The sequence below is a fragment of the Sander vitreus genome, chromosome 13 (genome assembly GCF_031162955.1).
Source record: "Sander vitreus isolate 19-12246 chromosome 13, sanVit1, whole genome shotgun sequence".
Lineage (NCBI taxonomy): Eukaryota > Metazoa > Chordata > Actinopteri > Perciformes > Percidae > Sander > Sander vitreus.
Genome location: NC_135867.1, coordinates 19,249,979 through 19,271,799, shown reverse-complemented (window position 1 = coordinate 19,271,799; position 21,821 = coordinate 19,249,979). Strand labels below are relative to the sequence as shown.

General features: G+C 39.6%; 2 protein-coding genes across 2 annotated transcripts; one reads left to right on the top strand and one right to left on the bottom strand.

The window, feature by feature from the left end:
• Window positions 1–846: 846 nt before the first annotated feature.
• pafah1b2 (platelet-activating factor acetylhydrolase 1b, catalytic subunit 2) lies at window positions 847–7,606 on the bottom strand. The gene is made up of 6 exons (XM_078266517.1): window positions 7,283–7,606; window positions 6,754–6,835; window positions 5,703–5,792; window positions 5,317–5,433; window positions 4,174–4,296; window positions 847–3,583 (listed from the first exon to the last, which is right to left on the bottom strand). Exons 2-6 carry the CDS (start codon window positions 6,832–6,834, stop codon window positions 3,305–3,307), a joined length of 690 nt encoding a protein of 229 aa, XP_078122643.1. The 5' UTR covers window position 6,835; window positions 7,283–7,606; the 3' UTR covers window positions 847–3,304.
• A 4,687-nt stretch (window positions 7,607–12,293) lies between these two features.
• Window positions 12,294–19,798, top strand: mpzl2b (myelin protein zero-like 2b). Its single transcript, XM_078265710.1, has 4 exons — window positions 12,294–12,630; window positions 16,516–16,685; window positions 17,040–17,250; window positions 17,670–19,798. The coding sequence occupies exons 1-4, from the start codon at window positions 12,570–12,572 to the stop codon at window positions 17,840–17,842; spliced, it is 615 nt and encodes a 204-aa protein (XP_078121836.1). The 5' UTR covers window positions 12,294–12,569; the 3' UTR covers window positions 17,843–19,798.
• Window positions 19,799–21,821: the final 2,023 nt, after the last annotated feature.

Below are 21,821 nucleotides of genomic sequence, written 5' to 3'. Positions count from 1 at the left end.
GCCAGTTTTAAGACTTTTAAAAACATTAAGTGCATATTTAGATTTGGATCACTGGCAGTCTAAACATATATGATTCAGATACATGTACAAGCTGTGGACAAAGTGTCTATTTTTATTTTCCCTTTCTTTATTTTACCTTCCTTTATTTTTACAGCATCACAACTCCAGCTTTAATTCCTCAAGCATTCCTGTTGTCAGACACATTAACTCATAATGTGAATCCCGCATACCAGACAATTACTTTATGTTGTTTCCTTTTGGGCTGAGTTCAGTGTGTTTCAAACTTCCCACTCAGAGTCGACAATCTGCAGTACGAGCCTCCAGGTGGACTATTTTAGCTACACTGGGACAGTTTTGGGTCACAGTTAAAATCAATGAGAGCAATATCAAAAGTGAGCAAATGGTTTATTAACTAGGTATTTTACAACTTGCCAACAATCACATGCATTCCAGCATGCAGCACGCCAACTACATGTTTAATGACGACGTTTTAACAGAAGTCTACATCATCTCTGAGGGCTGTTCGTGAATTATTCCAATAGAGATAAACTTGGTGAAAGCAAATTAATTAGGCAATAAGGAACTCAGGCTGAAAGAGAGGAGGCGTGGAACAAACAGTGGGCCTTGTTAGTGTCATTCTCAATCTAGTTGTCTGATGAAATGGTTCCCTCTGCTGGTGAGCATGTAACAAACAGTGCTGCAAATCACACTTTCTCATTTCAGAACCACAACTGAGATTTGTGTATCATATCCTTTTCTTTCTAATTCAAAAACCATCACTAATCACAAGTGACAGCTTCGGATAATGACCAAAAATAGAAAAGATCACTCCCAACACATAAAATCCTTGTTTTTTGTTGTGTTTTTTTTTATTGGAATGCTTTATCTCAATAATGTCACAACGAGCCAAAACAGTGCAAATGCTGTATGGCACCAAACACAACCTGAAACCCCTTCAAACATCATTTCCTCAAGCTTCACATGTCTTATATACAACTGGGGCCATTTCTAGACACTCATACTTCCAACTTACACAATCCAGGACCAGACATACTGTACACAGCCATTCCCATGAACACTTAAGGCACACAAACATACACTATATTTAACACAGCAGGCAAATGAGCAGAGCTTAACCCTTGTGTTGTCTTCCTTTCAACCTTGAAAAAAAACTTTTTGACGCCTTTTTTCACAGTTTGTTTTTGCTTTTTCCAACGTTTTAAAGTTTTTAATTTTTCTTCTACACTTTTTCAGTGCTTATTTCTACGTCCCATATTTTCTGATATAAAACAACATTTTTAAATGGGTCGATGTGACCCGAAGTCAACACAAGGGTTAAGACAGCAGCAATGCTGGATAATTTAATGCTTGAGTCTCTCAGCCACAATTCAAACAGAACCTAGCCATGAAGAAACAGCTACAGTAGAACTCACAGATGAATGTTTTTTCTTTTGCATGACCTGTGATTGCTTTTTAGCATTTAGCGTGACAATATTAAGCAGAGCTGTGTTAGGTAGCTTATTCGTGTAGCTAGTACTTTTCATTCCTAAAAAATATTCAGTTACTACACCATGTAGAGATGTCAGGGCCCAGGGTGGCAGGGCTGGGTGAGAGTCGACAACAAATACAACAGGGAGAGAGATAAAGAGGTGCTTCGAAGAGAAAATACTATATATCCATGTATTTAGGAGGGAGAGGGAGCCTGTGCTAGTCAAAGTGTCAGACTGTGAATATTTGTATGTATTAGTGTGGGATACAGACACAGAAAAGCCATGTTGTGATTAAGAATGTGATGTGAAAGCAGGAGGACTGGAGCTGATGTGACACCCACCGGATTATTTCAACTGTACTTTGTTGTAAAAAATAAATAAAACCAAGTGCACTATTGCACTGCAAAGCTACTAAAAAAACAATGCACACACAATATTGAAATTTCTTTTCAAAAATATCCTTTAACAGATACCGAGGACACAGTTAAGAAGTTAGCCATTAGGAGCACAATTTAAAAAGCTGGCAGGTCTTCGTCCAGCAATAAAAAACATTGTGTAACCTACTCGACATTAAAATCAAATGTCACAGTAGATTTATCTGGACCAAAATGGTGAAATGTAATTCTAAAAGTAAAATGTAAATACACTTGCCGGGTGATAGAAGCTTTGCACATAAGCAGAGTTGGCGGTGTTTGGAATACCTATGTAGATTATCAGACAAGTAGATTCAACAGCCTCACGTCACTAATAAATAATTATGAACACATGATTTTGACTTGATATTCACTGATTTAATAGAGAAGCGTTGGTCGACTCTCTACACCACAGCTGAGGCTCGTCTTAAAACATGCATGCAGTAAACACCGAAATCAGGTTAAGAGTTGAACATTTAGTTCAGTGATGTTTTTAGGTGACACAGAAATGAAGTAGCGATCAGCTGTATGTGTAGTCTGTGGAAAAGTAGCCAACTCTCCGGATATACACTGATCTATTTTATATTAACAGTTTCAAAAGACATCTAATTGGTTATTACACACAAGATCAAAAGTGAACATTTAGCAGACTAAGTGCTCCTTGTTATGCTCAGTATTTACAAATAAAGAACTGGACAGACAAAACTCAAAATAGTGTACATCTCAGCAGTAGCCCCTCTGTAGCAGTGGTTCCTAACCTTTTTGACTAGTGGACCTTTAAAGGAAACAAAGCCACACCAAAGAGTGATTTTAACTTCTCAGATTATTTCTATTTGGCCTGAAGAGGTGAAAGTATTTAGTGTTTTGCAAGAAAAAAAACATATGTTTTTCCATATTTTCCCTTAAATGATCTTGCAACACCTTGACCCCTAGGTTGGGAACCACTGCTCTGCAGCATACTGGTCAGACTCATAGCATTACAACATTTTGGATAATGTTCTGCCTACTGTGAGTATGTTGTGCACTGGACTTTTTTATATTTGTATCACGTCTCCGTGGCACAGGTGAGAGGGAAACACTCATTTTCTCCACAGGCCAAAATGAATAAGTACCACATGATCTCAGTAACCTTGGTAAATCATTTTGCAATATAGGTTACTACTGCAATCACAGTGTCTACATCTGTAGTGAGGTCTCTCTCCCTCTTTAGCACCTCTCCACACCCAACCCTCCGCTCATGAATGTGATCCCACAGCCCTCCTGGGCCCACTCACATCAGGGTGCCTATTCCCCCTATGAGAGAGCCCTTCCTCCTCTAGATACCAGGGACATGTCTCCCCCGTCTCCCACAGCAGCGGGTGAGACATACCTCTGGATAAATGTGCTGCTAGGCCACGTCCCTCAAACAGGCGACACCTGTCTCTCCTCTGGCGTTTCCTCCAGTATCTGAAGCAGCAGGTCACTGAGGGGCTTCGCCATGGTGCGGTAGCCTGTCGCCGTCAGATGGAGGAAGTCAAACATGTCCTGTAGGCTGATGGCTCCATCCGAGTGAACAAAATCCCCGCTGACATCTAGGAGTTGCGCGCGGCCCAGACGAGGCAGCCAGGAGCGCAGGTACCCGTTAACCGCCATGTTCTTCTCCCTCAGAGGGTTGGGTCGCTCCCCTCGAGGCAACAAACCCTGAGGGCCACAAACATTTCTCATTTATTAAGGTCCATGTGTTGAGGGTTAAACGTTCATATTTTAGATTTTAGTTGGTTAAAACTGGCCTATTATTAGCATTTCCAATTGGGGCAAGGATAGTCTGCAAGGCCCGCTGAACCACCTGATAAACAGACACTCAATACTTGATATACATACACTACATTTCTTATTTATGGAAGACAATTCAGCTGCTTGTTCATTTGACTGGTACCTGCATGTACCTTAACGGAGAGAAGAAATAACACATTTGAAAGCTGTGACTTGTTAAGACGACCAACATCAACTGGTTTGCACATCAAGTATGTTTTTTTTTTTTTTTTTTATATATCCTGCGATGTTCATCACATTAAAGGTTGACAGACACAAACATGTCAGTGTTTCACTCGTTCTTAGTTACAATGCTAAATATATACCAAATACTGAACCAAAGTTCAAATAGAAAAATATCCTTTGTTTCAATGTGACAACTGCAGAGAGAAAATAAGACCACATGGAAAACTAAATGTCAAATGACAACATACCAAACTAGGTGCAACAAAAGACAAGAGATTCAACTAACTACTTACCAGTACAACTATCTTTGCCTTGGGGAGGCGGGAGGTGAGCAGCTGCGCAATTGCAAGAATTCCTCCTGCAACTTGCTCTGCTGTGTGTTCATAATTGTTGGTTCCTACCCACAACACCACCACCTGGAAAAGACCACAGACGGACGCTTTGTTTACTTTCACTGACCTCATTTTAATCTCCAGAAGAGTGATTAAAGCATGGTATACAGTAATAACTAAGCAACGTCTTGTGAAAATGAGTTCCCATGGACTGATATATGGATAATGGGTGGGCAATGCAAGCTGTTCCCAATGTCTATATCATTAGCCAGCCAATAAGCACAGTTAGGATGATACAACAGACTGTTGCCGCAACAATGTTTTCCAAATGCACACTGCAACTTAACAACATGGCTGCTAGGGGTTACAAAAGCTGTTCTGCACAAACTTTGCTCTCTGACAAACCGTGGACATGCCCATCAGACCATCTGCTACATCCAACAAGATGAGGTGATTACATGTACACTGTTTGTCCCTCTTGCAAAAGTCTGGCATGTAGCTCTCCCCTACATGCCGCATTTTTCTGTCCGAGCCCGGCCCGTCCGACAGAGCAGTAACCGAACCCGACCCGAGCCTGACAGGCATTAAGATATTTATGTCCGAGGCAGACCCGAGGCCGACCCGAGCCCGACACAGTTAAAAATCCAATTTTTTTTCACATACTAATACACATTTGTTTGTGTGGAAAGCCCGCTTTTATTAAGCAACTGTAGGAAGGCATTCGGAAATGTCAACAGATGAGCGCATCAGCACACACGGGCAACAAGCACAAAAGGCCCAATAATAAGCTGTTTTAAATTTAAAATGTTCAATGCCTTATCGCGCTGATGTGACTGAGCCCGACCCGAACATCATTTCTAAATAGCTGTCCGAACCCGGCCTGGCCCGTCGGGTCGGGTATCCATCCTCTAACGTGCAAGGTCTCTGTGTGTCAGACAGGCAGAAAAGTATGTGCACATGGTGTTTTGTGGAAAACAGAAGTAAAATGTCCATGCAAGAGTTTGTTCTGCACCTGAGATATGTAGAGGTGTATATTTGAGAGGTAAATACAAATAGTTTGCCATAAACTGTCTTTCTCTGAAGATCTTAGCAGACTCTTCTCACCTTGGGACAGATGTTCTCCAGCTCTCCATTCTGCAGCCTCCACAGCACATTACAGGTGGTGTCCCCTGCAATTCCAAAGTTGAGTGCATGAAGAGGAGAGAATAACTCCCTCCAGACCTGTGGACAGGAAACCAGAAATCTGCATTTCATATGAGAATTTCTGACTCTGGTGACTAACTTCAAATAACTTACTGAAGCTGAGCTTAGCAAAGCACGCCGACCAGTAACAGGATGCATTACAATGATATGTGTATGTACATTGACACTGTTTATCTAGAGTAGAGTCATTTGTGAAAATATTGAGATTTTGGAAAAAAGAAAAAAAAAACTAGTGCCATGTGAGCAGTCATATGACCAGGTTTACAAAGATAAACATCTTGTCTCACCTCAAACTGCCGCATTAGCTGTACCATAGAGTCCCCCACAAAAAGCACATCTGGTTCAGCATCCTTACACTCCTGCACAAATCTTGTGTGCTGTAAAAAAAAGAAAAAGGCTTGTCACAACAGAGCTTGTGATGTAGTTCATAAATGTGAAAGATAGGATAGATAAAATGAAAGAAAATGTATATTTCAATTACAGAAAACACGATTTAATCATTTACATATTAGGCATTTGAGTCTGATTTAACGGCTTTGTGTTATGTTGAGTATTTTAAATCAGGATAATACTTGTTAGCCTTCAGAGTCAGATGAAAGCAGACTGTCTCAGCCCTATTAGCTTTTGAGGATTAACCTTGCATAGACCCCAGGAGGTGCCACTACACAAGCTGGCTAAAGTGGTGCTCTGAAAGAAATACTAGTCTTGGGAATAGTTACAATTTATGAGCACATGGTTTTTTTTTGTCAGATCACAACCCCTAACTAATATATTGATTACCATTTACATGAACCTTTACCCCACACTATTATTGAGAATATCATCACAGTTTCTCATGCTATTGTGCAGATCTAGCCTCTGGATCACAGCACAATCATGAACATCAATGGTAGTTGCTGCCTCATAACATGTGTCATAATTAGGGGCAGATGAACAAATAAAGCATGAAGAATAAAGTCATGCATTCTAAGAAAGTGGGGGGATTTACATTTCAATAACTTGAGCATACATGAGTGACTTACTCTACACGACACTAACGGCGCTTAACGTTTATTATGTGTGATATTAGAGTGGGCAGAGTCAAACAGTCACGGTAGGATGTGTCTGTTATTGTATGAGCACTGATAGCTTAATATAGAGACACCTAACATAAAGCATGCAGAATTTAGAAACTATACCACTAAATATTCCATCCAAACCTGATATGTAACTAATTTCATGAAAAAGCCCAGGAATAAGAGAAATTATGTAAAAATATGCATTTATACATGATGAACATAAACGATATATGGGGATAAAGAGTGAATGTTTCCTACACTAACAATCAAATACACCAACCTGTGACATCCAACGGTCATCTCCTTGTACATCCTCTACTGGCCGAGCCACAGCAGCTGGGTTCAAGTCATCACCACTCATCCTACAGGAGACACCACCACGTATTCACACATAAATAGGATATATCACGAACTAGCTGGCTAGATAGAGACATGGCGCTTCTCATGAAAAGAGTGGTTCATCTTGTTTTGGTTGGTCCTACGGTATAAAGAGGACAGCATCAGCACCAGTTAGCAGAAACCATTGATGTGATGCAGCAGCTTAACGTTTCAGCGACAGACAGACTGGCCTAATACGGATAGATGCTACTTTCGCTTTCAGTGAGGGTGCTTATGGATCACAGAGCATATCGCATTACACCCGCTAGCGTTGGGTTACTGTTCATCTGACGTTAGCTTGTTAGCTAGCCTGTTAATAACTGGTGGCTGTTATGGCTGCATCTCTGATACTAGCTAACGTTTGACACGCCCGTAGTTAACATGAACATTTTCAGTAATTATTTTTTTTCTTAATTGACAAGACCAACTACCTGGCACGGTGTCGGCCGTCACTTCTCGGCTCCCTCGGCTTCAGAGTAACTATTTTGCCCCAACTTTACTTCGCCGCTGGCGGGTAGTCGAAGCGGGTGATGCTCACTAGCAACCGTTAGCCGACTCTAGCTAGACGACGAGACAACAAAAGGTGTGTCAAGAAGGCAAACTACAGAGAGTCTTTAGGAGGTGATCGCCGATCTGCTACCATTAACTGTAACACCGTTGGAGGGCACTGCAGTGAGCTACCCAGAGATTGCCTAGCTACTCCGCAGCGCTGTGGAGATAGGTCTGGGTCTGGCAAGCGAGAGGGGATATTTTTCCCTGAGATTCGCCTGTCGGGTAGCCATTCCTCACTGGTTGCATACATTCACAAACTTCTCAATGCCATAAGCTAACCGTCTGTAGCCCAAAGCAAACGCTTATATCTTGTGTAATTGATGCAGGTTAGTAAGGTCGACACACAGATATTCTAGGTGCTCTTTCCTGAGAAGTCAACCACAGGGCAAAAAAACCCCTAAACAACTAGTCCCGCAATGAATCATGGGTGGATGGTTGGTTTGAAATGCGACAAACTGTACAGCATTTTACTTCGGATTCCTAAACAATGAAATTATTCTCCGTTATTTGAGATCATTTCAGTAGGATTTGGACCACCAGTTATGGAGAAAAATACGTATGAGTGGGACGGTATCTTTTAGTTTAGACAACGTACAGCACTGCCGACATCTTTGCTGTATGACTAAAATCTCTCACTTCCACTCGGGGCTCATCTTGTCTCCATGCCCATCTCTGATCCGAGCCCGCTATACGTCAATGGCTGTGTCAGCTGATCGCAATGCATCATGGTCACGTTAAATCAAATGCTGCATTCCTTTATTGTAGAAAACACAGGATTTCTAGGTGTTGACATTTTAATGGAATAATGTCGGTTATGTTTTAAAATACAAACAAAAGAAATGAGTCATCTTCTGATCAACACCCTTAAATTACAGATCATATCTACTCTACATTTTATGAACAATATTATAACAGTTGTATATGCTAAAAAGATGTGAACGTGGTTATTTGTTGCTCAGTATATATTTGAATTAAAAATTGAACCAGATCCGCATAAGACTCCACCCCAGACTGTTGAGTTCCATTCTGACATACAGAGTCAGCTTTAACCCTAACCTTAGGGGGCTTTACCAGGTCACAATAAACAACCTGAGATGATACGGAGATGTTTGCTTTTTTCTAGTAATAGTTACAGAGGGGCATACACATTATAGCAGGCTGTTTTTCACCTGATATAATGTGTATCTCCTCCCCTAACATGCAAAGGGTCTGTCCTGTCCTCATGTGTGTTGTTTGCTGTCTTTACCAGGTCACAGTGAACAACCTGAGATAATATGGAGATGTCTGCTGTTTTCTAGCAATAGTTACAGAGGGCATACACATTATATCAGGCTGTTTTTTAACCTGATATAATGTGTATCCCCTCCTCTAACATGCAGTGGGTCTGTCCTGTCCTCATGTGTGTTATTTTCTGTCTTAACCAGGTCACAATTAACAACCTGAGATAATATGGAGATGTCTGCTCTTTTCTAGCAAAAGTTACATAGGGGTAGGTGACGCACCTGACTCGGCAGCGAGCCCATAATGATTAGAGAGCCCAAAATGAGAGCATAGAAACTCTAGTCCACTTGGTGACAGTAATGCACCTCTAAGCCATGCCTGTTTTCCTACAGTGTTTACACTTCGCCCTCGTCTTTTTCAGCTCACCTGATTCGTCAACTTGAAATTTGAAATGTTTCCATATTGGCGGCGCAGTTATAGTTTTCTTTGAGACTGTCATATCATCTTGTCACCACAAAAAAAACATGACCTTTCTAGTACACAAACACAACGTGCATCGTTCCCCCCTCCCATCATTACAGAAATGTGATGTCCTTCATAGTGCAGCAGTAAATTGTTGTCAGACATAGCGGATTCATTAGTTTGTTTGTTTATAAACAAACATAGCATGTTAATCACGTTGTCATAATGCTTATGGTGTTAGGCAAACTACTTGGAAAGTGTTTTTTTTTTTAAATCCATCATGTCACAGCCCCTTATTAGAAATTCTTTGGTAATCCTAAACTGTTTTATTTAAAGCAACACTAAGGCACTTTTCCCGCTTCGGTCTCCCTACAGGTTGGAAGCGGAATTGTTCATTACATTACATTATGCAAATTTGCCAGATTTGGTCAAGTGCATCTCGCTGCAGCCTGCGGGAAGGCGGCCCACATCCTAATCAGCCATTTTTCTTTCCCTCAGTCACTCCCAAGGGGGTAAGTGAACGTCTGGAAATCGTACCTCCTATGGCGCCATTTTGATGCTACCTAGCGCTCAGCCCCCGTTAGCATTCCATTGACTGCCATTCATTTTGACGTCACTTTGACAGCGAATAACTTTACATCTGAAGCGTTTAAAGACTCTATTTGTCCATTGTTTATTTCTTAAGAAACACGACAATGTATAAAAGGCTCCATTACCTTGTATCTCACGTTATGGCTCCGTAGCAGACGTTTTTGTAAAAATAGGCTAACGATTGTGTCATAACCCTGCGACTTACTGTCGCATAGTAGAGGAATTACCGTATAGTACAGGAGAAGCTCGCAGGCAGTTTCGACTTACATTAGCTGTTTAAGTTTAATTACTAATGTTAACTAGCATTTTAGTTAACAATAATTAGCCTGTGCCCATGTTATCTCCTTACATATACCTACGCTCTCCGTCTCTGCAAGACTGGGAATGATTGAGATTTCTCTTGGCACAGCTACCAGAAGACTTACAACTTTCAGACAGGTTGCTCACGTCACATTTACGTCGTCTCTCTCAGTTGGAGGCTGCGCAGTAACGCTCAGCGCTCACCGTAAAAGTGCTTCCAATCGCCTTCACTGGTCTCCGTCCAGAGCAACGGGATCTGTTGGTCCAGTTTATATACTGTCTATGGTCACTCCCCATTCGCTCGAATGGACCAAGACAGCCGGTAGCATTTTTTACTATAAAGGAAATGATTTGGATAAATGCCATGTTTTCATTTTGAATCAATTTTATTTGGAAAATTTTACATCCATAAATGTAAATGAATATTCACCAATTTAAAAATGACATGAAATTATATTTTGAAACTTTAAAAGGACTGACAAATAAGAAAGCCATCCGGACTTTACAATGCCTTACAACCTCTATAATGTAAATTTCAGCAGCAAAAAGGTTGTTAGATAGATGACGTAGTTAGGGCATTGGGAGTGGGAATTGGTTAGGGTAAGAATACCAGGGTAAGCCAATCAGAGGCAGAATAAGGCGGGCCACGAGGCACGTCCTTTGACGTCGACACGTCTAGCAGATCCAATTGAGCATCTACCAAAAAGGTCCGCGGCGGCTGCACTTGAGCTTCAGAAATGCTCGGGAAAATGTAGCTTTTGTGGACGCTATCACACTACTTGATCAACAAAAGAGCTTAGCTACTGAAAAGCTATTTGATTCAGAAAACTTCCGTTTATACAAAACCAAAGGATACAATGTGCAATGTGAGTTACATTTGTGTTGGTCACTGCAGCTCTGCAGACATACACATCAGAAATGGAGAGGTTGTCCTCAGAGTAATCAACCAAACTGCAAGTAGGCTATTTTTATATACTTTGATGTTCAGAAAACCATGTGTCAGTGTGGAGTACCAGTTTTATTTGGCCATTCTCAGCAATTTCTTTAGGATAAACTTTTAGATTTTTTAAAGATTTTTCATCTTTGGTTTCTGTGAGGCAGAGAGCGTGAATTGACTGCCACAATATAAAATATGTTAAAACATATTACACAAGCTATTGTTCCTTAACTTTTCCTCCTTCTCTTTTTTCATTTGCAGGTTTAGACCCATGGCTTTGTTGTAGAAATGACTGGTGAAGGGTGTTGTTTGATTGTATATAGTAACTCAAATTTCCAGATCCAAGTATTATTATGAGACCTACTGTATTAGAACTAGAAACAAGGCCTTGGTACAATATTGAGTTATAAATGCAAGATCTACTTGTCCTCATGTACAACAGCGACTATAAGCCTGACAGACTTATTCACTTTTAGGCCTACTTCTAAATAAATATTCTGTCGGTATGAAAATCTGTGTGATCTCCTTTTTTTAAACTCCATTTAGCCTTGTGTTGTGTCCAGTCTTACCATCCTTATGTTCTTTGTTGTAACATACTCTGTGTTGTGACCCGTGAAACAGTTGATCTGTGTCATGCTCAAGAGCACTACAACAGGTTGCATGCTTGCTTGACCCTTCATTATGCATTATGCACTGAACTATTTTTTTATTTCAGCGTTTCAGTTCTAAGAGACATCTTGTGTCCAGCAGAAAATGTTGAAATGTAAAATATTTGCATGTTAATAGTAGGCTAGGCTATTTTAATGAGATGAACAATGCAATTTCATTTAAAAAATGTAACAAGGTAATTGAACTTTCTTGTGAAAAAAACTGTATCACATACAAATAATGTTTTCCAATCAACATATTATATTTTTTATTTGTCTTGGAGATCTAAGTAAATAATAATTAATTAAAAATGTACAGAGATATGTCATATGCAGTGATGTGGTAACTGAGAAAAATAACAAAATGAAATGGCCAAGCTTTCAGACATCAATGTATTTCAGTGACACAAACATTGACACATTTAAACCTTGAAATACTTTTCTTCTGCTTTGCATAAGCTACAGGCAAACACTATTGCTATCATACAATATGTAGGCTACACATTTTTAGACACATTTTCGACGATTGCCCACAGCGCTTTGATTCAACACATTTGTGCTTGAATGAGTAACTGGTTTTGTTTGTGATACGATACTGTGTCCACGAGATGGCACCAGTCAGAAGAAAATTAACTTAATATTTCAAAATGTACCTTAACCCGTAGATATAAGCCCAGAGTTATTTAAAAAACACACTGGATGGGCCTGTTTAAATCCACACTTCGAAGCTTCGTGGGCCGATAACAGCCGAACCGAAACAGGCCTGGTGTTTAGGGGCAGGTTGCGTAGGGAGCCTGTCAGGTTATGCAAGAGGCGAGGTAGTAAACACCGCCCATCAGGTGGGTACAAGGGTGACTCACATTTTCACCACCGAAGAGAAGATTCACAAAAAAAGGCTCTTTTTTACTCCAAGAGTCTGGCGACATTTGCGTTCATGAACCCGTTTAATAAATGTACATGAAGGGACTTTAACAGAGCAATTAACCGGCCGGAGTTAAGGCAGTATCAATGTTTTATCCTGTGTATCGGATATGGCCTCTGCTTCTCCTGGGAGGATTCGTGGTGCCAGGTGAGTTTGAACAACTTCCTGGATAGAGTGGGCTGCTTTATGTCTTCCTCAGGCAAAAACCAAGTTTAAGAGTGCTTTTTGGAGTTAGTAGCCTTAATTATGACCAGCGTAGCCTATTACTTCAGGACATTAAGAAGTCTGTAGGGAGCTTGTTTAGCAGACCGGTGGTTACTTTTACCAGTAAGTAGACTAAAACCTACAGGTAAAAACAGCCTACTGAGTAGTAATCTTACCGTCAAATGTAGGCCTATCATGTAATGTCACCTTAATTGTTCACATACACAATGTAGGTCTGGCTTTGTGTCACAGGTGTTGATTACTATATTGCAGTTTTTGAGGCCATGGATTATTTTCTTATATTGGATTGTTATTCCCTTAAATATGCATACATAATTATATAGGTTTGTCTTTAAACCATTGTGTTACAACTCCTTGTGATACACCTATATGTATTTTATTTACAATATATAATCTACTCATAATAACTGGTCATCTACAGATTGAACACCAAAAGCACCATGCTCACTTGACTATAGATATTTGATGATCGCAATTTAAATGTACGATTGCTGCTGAATTAATCCCAAACTCTGCAGTTTAATAAAAACATGAAGGCATTCATATTTGGCAAAAGCTGGAAGACGTTTAGCAAAGAGAACATAGAGACATATGTTGGCTTTGATAAGAACTCTTTCTGTGGTGTTTACATCAAATTGAGTTTTTCTCAAATATCCTGCAAGTTTTGAATAAGAAGGAGCTGTTTGGACAAGCAAGCTTGGGAACAGCTGGCTTGGTGTTCTGTGGTGATGACTGTTTACATGTTTGAATGGTGGCTCTCATTTTGCTGGAATTGCAGATGAGTCTATGGCAGAAATGATAGACTTGTAAACTTGTAGTAGAAGTGAGTAAGTCGTAAACCATCTAACATGAGAGTGCTCCTGTAGATCTCTGATCATAGTTACATTTCAGGCTGACTGATAAGCACTCTCATGCCGTCACAACGGAACAGCTAGATAACAGATATTATGAGACGGGACATTATTACAAAAGTAATAATTCCTATGTTCCCAGGCTCTTTCCAGTTAGGGGGATAATATGGAATAACTGAAACTAAACTGTAGCGTACCTTCTAAGTAGCACAGGCCTGTTTTTACAGCTGGGCGATTTGGAGAAAATCAAATATCACAATATTTTTGACCAAATACATCAATGTCAATATTGCGGCGATATTGTAGGGTTGACTATTGGTGCTTTCACAAATTATTTAAACAATGAGATTTTTGATAAATAATCATCAGTAATGTGAATATAATTCAAATAATATGAAAAATAAGAGAACAGCTAGAAAAGTCTAGTAATGTCAAAAAAATACATCACTGTAATACAGCCTTTAAAACCATGACAACAATGTGTCATATTACGATATTAGGGTATCCAAAATTTAAGTTGATGTCTAGCCTCATATATTGATGTTGATATAATATCGATATATTGCTCAGCCCTAGCTGTTTTTACTGGCAGCATTCACCTGCAATGCCTCGGATAAGGTTGGAACGCTTTCATAAGCCATTGTTGGCTCGAAATTAATCACAAACACAACACCCATGTAAATTAACTGTATGGTTTGCAAGCAGATGTTGCATATTGCTGCCAGTCTTGGTCTTAATTCATTTAAAATGTAGCATTTGTTCTTTGTCTCCCAGTTTGGTAAAATACACCAACACATTCTAATCTATTTTTCTGGCTGGCGATGCACATGTAAACAAAGTCAAAAAGCATTGCTCTGGTTTATCCTGGTGTAAAGACATTGGTTAGAGGAAGGGATAATGTTGGAGCTAAACAAGTTCTCATGAATAAGGCAAAGAAACCCATTCAAAATGGACAAAGAGGATCTCTCATTGGCTTACACCTGAAGTTAATTGGGGTGCTACTAAATTGATTTTTATTTTGTATTTGTAAGTTTATTTCATCCACTATTTGTTGTCCAATATCAGTAAGTAGATCTTAGTGATGGATAGATCTTTTTGATTTGTTAAGTATTTTATTAATATATATAAATATATATATATATATATATATATATATATATATATATATATTCCCTCTTTTTTATCATTCAATTGGATATCACCTACAGAGTTGCTTTATGACAAGTCCCTGTAGCTTCACAATACAGAGACACTGACCATGTCCTTCCAAATACTTTCATCCTGTTAAGTTTAATCTTCTTTTACAGTCATCCGTTTTCTTTCATCCCTACCTGTCCAGGATTACAGAACATTCTTGGCTTCTTCTTCTCTGCAATTTATTAGAAGTAATGCTTTAATCCCCAGGAAGAGTCCGCAGGTCTGAGCTAAATCTGCATCACTGTGGCTGAAAGTGTGATGCAGATTTAGCTAAAATATTTAACTTTACTGGACCCCTAGAAGGAAGTGGACAATTGCCAGTATACTTTGTTTCAAGTAAAACATGATGAAAAAATGTTTTATTTGGGGGTCACTAAGATGTATTATTGAACAGATGTTGAATAACAAACTTTAACTTAACTTTTTTTTCCTCCAGAAAATATATTAGTTGTGTTTTTAAGGCATCTGTAAAGGCAGTACCTATCTGACCTTGTACAGACATTCAATCATTAACCCATAGTAGGCATAGTAGCTACTATATTATTTGGATTACTTGCTCTCTTGTTTGCTGTTCTGAAGCACTGAAGTCTAGTAGAGAAGTAGAAAACCAGATCTTGCAATCTCAAGCAGTGGCTGTAGAATAGATTGTGGGCAGTTATTAACACAAGAAATTGACTCACAGTTTCTAGCTACAAACAATGAACACCAGATATCTGAGGCTTACTCTGTCCCTTTGCTCTCAACTGTCAAGGACGTTTCTATGTTAAATAAGCAGTGATAACTAACTCAGCAAAAAAAGAAACGCCCCTTTTTCAGGACACTGTATTTTAAAGATACTTTTGTAAAAATCAAAATAACTTTAGAGATCTTCATTGTAAAGGGTTTAAACAATGTTTTCCATGCTTGTTCAATGAACCATAAACAATTAATGAACGTGCACCTGTTGAATGGTCGAAAAGACAATAACAGCTTAAGGGCGGTAGGCAATTAAGGTCACAGTTATAAGAAAATTAGGAAAGTAAAGAGACTTTTCTACTGACTCTGAAAAACACCAAAAGAAAGACGCCCAGGGTCCCTGCTAATCTGCGTCAACGTGCCTTAGGCATGGTGCAAGGAGGCACGAGGACAGCAGATGTGGCCAGGGCAATACATTGCAATGTCCCTACTGTGAGACGCCTAAGACAGCGCTACAGAGAGACAGGAAGCACAGCTGATCGTCCTTGCAGTGGCAGACCACGTGTAACAACACCTGCATAGGATCGGTACGTCCGAATATCACACCTGCGGGACAGGTACAGGATGGCAAAAACAACCGCAAGAACTGGCCAGTCTGGTGCAGTACATGAGGAGGAGATGCACTGCTGTACTTAATGGAGCTGGTGGCCACACCAGATACTGAGGGCTACTTTTGATTTTGACCCCCCCCCCCTTTGTTCAGAGACACATTATTCCATTTCTGTTAGTCAAATGTCTGTGAAAATTGCTCAGTTTATGTCTTAGTTGTTAAATCTTTTAATGTGCATACAAATATTTGCATATGTTAAGTTTGCTTAAAATATAAAAGCAGTTGAAAGTGACAGGACGTGAGTATATGTTTGGTGCAAACAGCTCTTCTCTTGTTTGGATGGCACTTTACTATAACTTGTGTTCTATGAATGAGTCAGGTAATGGAGGTTTGTGTGCAACAACGGTGTGTAAGGTCAGCGTAAGGTTAAGGTAATGATGAGTGTTGATTCTCGCTTGCTTGTCTTTGTTACAGGGGTGCGACGTGTCAGTGGAATAGATATTTATACTCCGAAAGAAGTGGAAACAGTCAATGGGACAGATGTGAAACTGAAGTGTACTTTCACTTCCACTCACCCAGTGTCGATTCAGTCCGTCACAGTGTCCTGGAACTTCCGACCCATGAATTCAGGATCGGATGAGTCGGTGTGTAGTAACTGTGGTTTTATGAAAATGCTTTGAATGTGTTTTATTATATATTAATGTTATTATTTATTAAATCCACTCCTGATTTTTATAGGGTAGTAAAAGTGTACAAGTCTCACATTTTCAGATAAATAACATATTTGTTTTATTTTCTCATCTCCATTCTCGTCACCAATAGTCACTCTATATATTTGTCCTCTTTTAACAGCTCTCTGAAACAATCAGAAAAAATGTCTTGCTCTGCGCATGTCAAAAGCAGAAGATAAGAGCCAGTAGCTTTTCTCATGCTTGCTAATTTGTTGGGACTTCTACACTCTTTGCAATGTTGCTTGATTGTGTGTGTGTCTGTGTCAGGTGTTTTACTACCAGGACGTACCATACCCTCCCATGCAGGGGCGTTTTAAAGGGCACGCGGTGTGGTCGGGAGATATTATGAGACGGGACGTTTCCATCACCCTGCTCGATGTGCCTCCGACCTTTAATGGCACCTACATCTGCCAGGTGCGCAACCGTCCAGATGTGCACGGCAGCAATGGAGAGATCTTCCTCAGAGTCGTCAACAAAGGTCAGACTGGTAGCACTGCACGTTTCGAAGAAATGTCTGTCACATTTTATCAACATCAAATGTACCTCTGTGAAAGAAAAGTCTGAAATGTTGGAGGAGCCTTTATCTTTTTTTTTGCTTTTCAGTCATTACCATCAATGTTTTCAACATGTATTTTGAATGTGGTAGTTCCCGCTGTATTACTCAGGCCTTTCCACAGGGAGATCAGAGGTCAGGATCTTCCCTGGAACAGGTAGTGGTTCAGTCAGTGTCTGGCTCAAGAGCACTTTGAATACCCACAGTATGATGTGAAGGACAGTGTGTTTAATTACTTATTTTGTATTCTTATGGTATCTCTATTTTGTTCTCTGCAACTTCCCACAGGCAGCACTCAGCTTTCTCCCACTGTTATCACTGATTTTGGGTCTTGTTGCTTCTAGTTTCCCTCTCTGAGATCAGCATCTTGGCAGTGGCAGTTGGAGGCAGCTGTGCTGTAATCCTGATCCTCCTCTGTATCTTCGTGGCGGTGAAGTTCTACAGGAGAAAGCACATGGAACCCGACACTGAGATGCAACCACGGGAACATGTGTGGAAGGACCAGGCTGTGTTGTGAGGGCCAGAGAGCCGAAGCTCCTCTTCTTCTCGTGTGGCGTCTGATTGACTGTTTGTGTCCACTCTGCTGGAAAAAGATAAATTTGAGGGTAGGGAGGCGTCTTGTTCTTCTATTTTTGCTTCTCCAATGTGAACCTCAAAGATATTGTTGTAGTTTGTTTCCTTCAGCATTAGAGATTTAATGTACCACCCCTCCCACTTGTTGTACTTTATACCCTTTTATATGTTTTTTACCAAAAGTTGCCAGTTATTGTAATTACTACGGTAATGTTATTGAGAGTTTTTAAACTGTAAAGTAGGAGATAGTAGAAGGCCCTCCAATAGTAGTACAGAGGGCCTTTTCTAACTACATGCTGTTCTTGGAGCCTGTTCATTGATCTCAATTCACAGCTGTAGTGCTCACTGCACCAAATTTGTTCTTTTATGTAATCATGGAATTTCTTTTAAATATATTAGTTATTTAATGATGTGTTTTATGGAATTATGCTGTAACCGATTTAGAATTTGCGAATTCCCGGGGAAGAATTTTAGAACCAGAGAACCATCAACTGATTTTAGTGGAGAAATGTTCATGAATTGATGTTTTGGTCATCTTTGTCCACGGAAGGAAGCAGTACTTCAATCCTCTGTGTTCGCTCCGGCGGTGAAGCCGTGGTATTGAAGTCCCGCCCATTAAACCATCCTGACTAATTTAATCACAGCTGTCAATCATGACATTTCATCCCGCTTTTTATAGCATTAAATAACTAATATAAACCAAACTTATCTGAAAAATTAAACACTTGAACAAAAGGTGTGATAAGAACTATCTAAAATGAAAGAAGCCATATTTGGGAACAATTTATTTGACATGCACTTTGATTTTTTAGTTTGGCCCATGTCCCATCTGCTGACATGGAGGGGGCAGGATATATGACCTATACTGCGATGATATTGGTGGTGATGACTGGTGATGATTAGAATCGTCTTTCCATTTAGATGACGTGTTTTTATTGTTCTTTTCAGAATTTAGTGAAATTATGGTCACTGAATTACAGCATACATTAAAGTTCATGTTAAGAGTACTCCACTGATTTAGCATTGCACTCCTATAATATTGTCAGACTCCCGATGGACAGTTTTTAAAAAAGCATCAAAATCGATGCATAAATTCTTCACTGTCACAACCTGCCACTTACATTATTACCCACAATAACACACATTATTACACGCAACTTGACTGCCGACAGTTCGGGCAGAGATTTGGGTGTGTTGCTACTAGAGGCTAATGTAGCCTCGAGCTTCTGGCCTCAGGCAGTGACGAGAAGCGTGCTACAGAGTTCTGGGAAACTCACTTTTTTCTAACTCTTGTAGTAACTGTAGTCTTCAGCCCCAACCGATGCTGACTCAAGTGACATCATATGAGGCAATTGATCAGACTGCGTAGCACCTCTGGAGCCACATAAAGTTTTATGTAACGTTTTCACATATGTTACTCCCCAACACGTGTAAACTCTGATGTAAGTTTGTTGTACGTGACTGCTGTAACTTTGCTTCTTTGTGCTAATTTGACTGGATTTCCATACAGCTGTTGCTGAAACCCTACTGCCTTCAATCAACGTTGTGAAAACTCGTGAATTTTCAATGTCGAATAAATGGACTATAGATTTTCAAAGAGAAGAGCCAGTTTAATTTGGCTCTTTGCTAACACTGGTGTTGCCACCAGATGTTTGTCCTGTTCAATTTCCAAAAGCATCAGCTGACACAGACAATTTTTGCTGCCAGAAAGTCTGCCATGAGATTTATGAGTGATAAACAAAGCCAGATGTTTACTACATTGGCAACATTGTACAAGTGACTTTGTATTAAGAATCTGTACATATTGTAAAATAAGCAAAACTTTACGTTTTTTTTTAAAACATTGAAATGTCATATCTTTATTAAGCAACTCTGAAATAAAGAACTGTTTTTGAAATTATTAAGTTGCGTCAAGTGTATTTTGATACAAAAAATCAGTGCGTGGGGACAGATCAGTTCTTGAGAACAGATTGAGTGGGTGAGTGTGAAATACCAACCATCAGCCACTCCTCTGTGTCATACAGTACATGAAAATGAGTTGCAGTCACACTTCTTGGCCTGAGTTGATCTGTATTGTAAACCAGTTGAAAAAATCGTATTGGGACATTTTTTGAGTTGTTTTAAAAATGATGTACACCTACTGGGCAATCATGAAATTACTGTTGGCCTTGCTGTTATGTCAATCACATTACAATTCATTGGAAAATCTGAGAGTTTGCTATTCCAGTGAATGAAGCATAAGTTCACAAAAACAACAGAGGAGGCCCCCTGGTGGTATCATGAACTCCCCTATTTCATCATCCTTAAGTGATATTTAAGTAAGTATTTTTTTCTGTTAACTTTTACATGGAACAGTTATTCAAGTCATGGTGGAGAGGAACTCTAACCTGGGACATGGTAACCTGTCTGGGACTACACAAGATAAAACCACAAGTTTCTCCACACTGACTCTTTTTGCTCAGTGTACATTGTAATTCTTATGGAATGAAAACATGCCTGTTGAACAGGTTCTTTCTTTGTATGAATGGTTCAAGTGCTGTTAGAGAGATCATTTTAAGACATCTTACAGCAGATTAACTTGTTTTTTAAGGAAATGATCAGCAAGAAAAAGGAACAGTTTATGATGATAAGAAATTAGGGCTGTCAAACGATTAATCTTTTTTAATCGCATGTTTTATCACATGATTAAAATTCTATTATTTTGCATTTCAGAACAGTTTTTAAGTACATATTAACAATCGAAAGCAATTTTTACCAGTGTATCTTGATTGGGAATCAAATGAATGCAAAGAAAGTTACTTTATGAACTTGATTTTAAGATTTGTAATTATTTATTTACTGTAAACAAAAGAAAAATGTGTGAATCTGTCATTATTGCACAATTCCTCCAAGTACCTAACTAAAAAACTAAAAATCCCTATCCTTACTAGAGTCAATATAGTGTTTAGTAACTCCTAAATAATGTTGATTACTCACTGACGTTCAGTGATCACCGGTTAATGAGACAGCGTTTGCAGCACCTTGCAGCAGTTCCAGTTGGGCTGCTTTCTCCGTGTCATACAGGCTGTGTATCCATGAAAACTACTGTCCCCCTCGACGGCAATGAGACAGGTTAGAACATGCCAACCATAGTACGTCTTAAGACCCGAGTCCTCTACGATGCTGACAGGTTTGCAGTTAGTTGCCACCCATTTCGCAAGAGCTGTAGTCATTTTTTGGGATTTGGTTTCATCCACAGGTCGTGAAGTAGCACTCTCCAAAATAGTGCTTTGCCTGAGTGGGTAGCATGCTAGCGGGTAGCATCACGTTAACTGTGCTACTATGCTTAGCTCCGTAGGTGGTAGCTCAAGCTTGACGTGCTTCTGTGATATTTTAATTCGGCTTTACACAATGTGCATATGGCTTTCGACTTGTCTACAAGCTGTCTGGGAGTTTTTCTCCATCATGCCTACAGCCTGCAGTAGCAGGATGTGTTATGAGCAAGTGGCAGCTTGATGATAAGTAACGGTGCTGCAAAGGGTCAAAATAGTAGCCTGTTAGGAACGACGCAAAGCCGAGTGAAGTGTAAAATAAATTAATAAATGCCGGCATGCGATTAATGCGATTAAAAAAAAATTAATCGCATCGTGTTGGCCCTTAATCGCATCACGATTAACGTGTTAACGCTGACAGCCCTATAAGAAATACAACACTTTGGGTCACAGTCAATTAAAAACTTTGTCAGCGGTATTTCCCATTTTTCTCGTGTGAGCTTTAGAGTGTGTGTGTGTGTGTGTTTGTGTGTGTGTGTGTGTTTAGCCACTTACCTCACAAAATAAATACATTTTGTTATCCATTATCGTCTTACTTTGTAATTTCTTAAGTGGTGTACTTGTAGTACTTAAGTATTAATGCTATTTTATACTTTGTACTCCTCTACATTT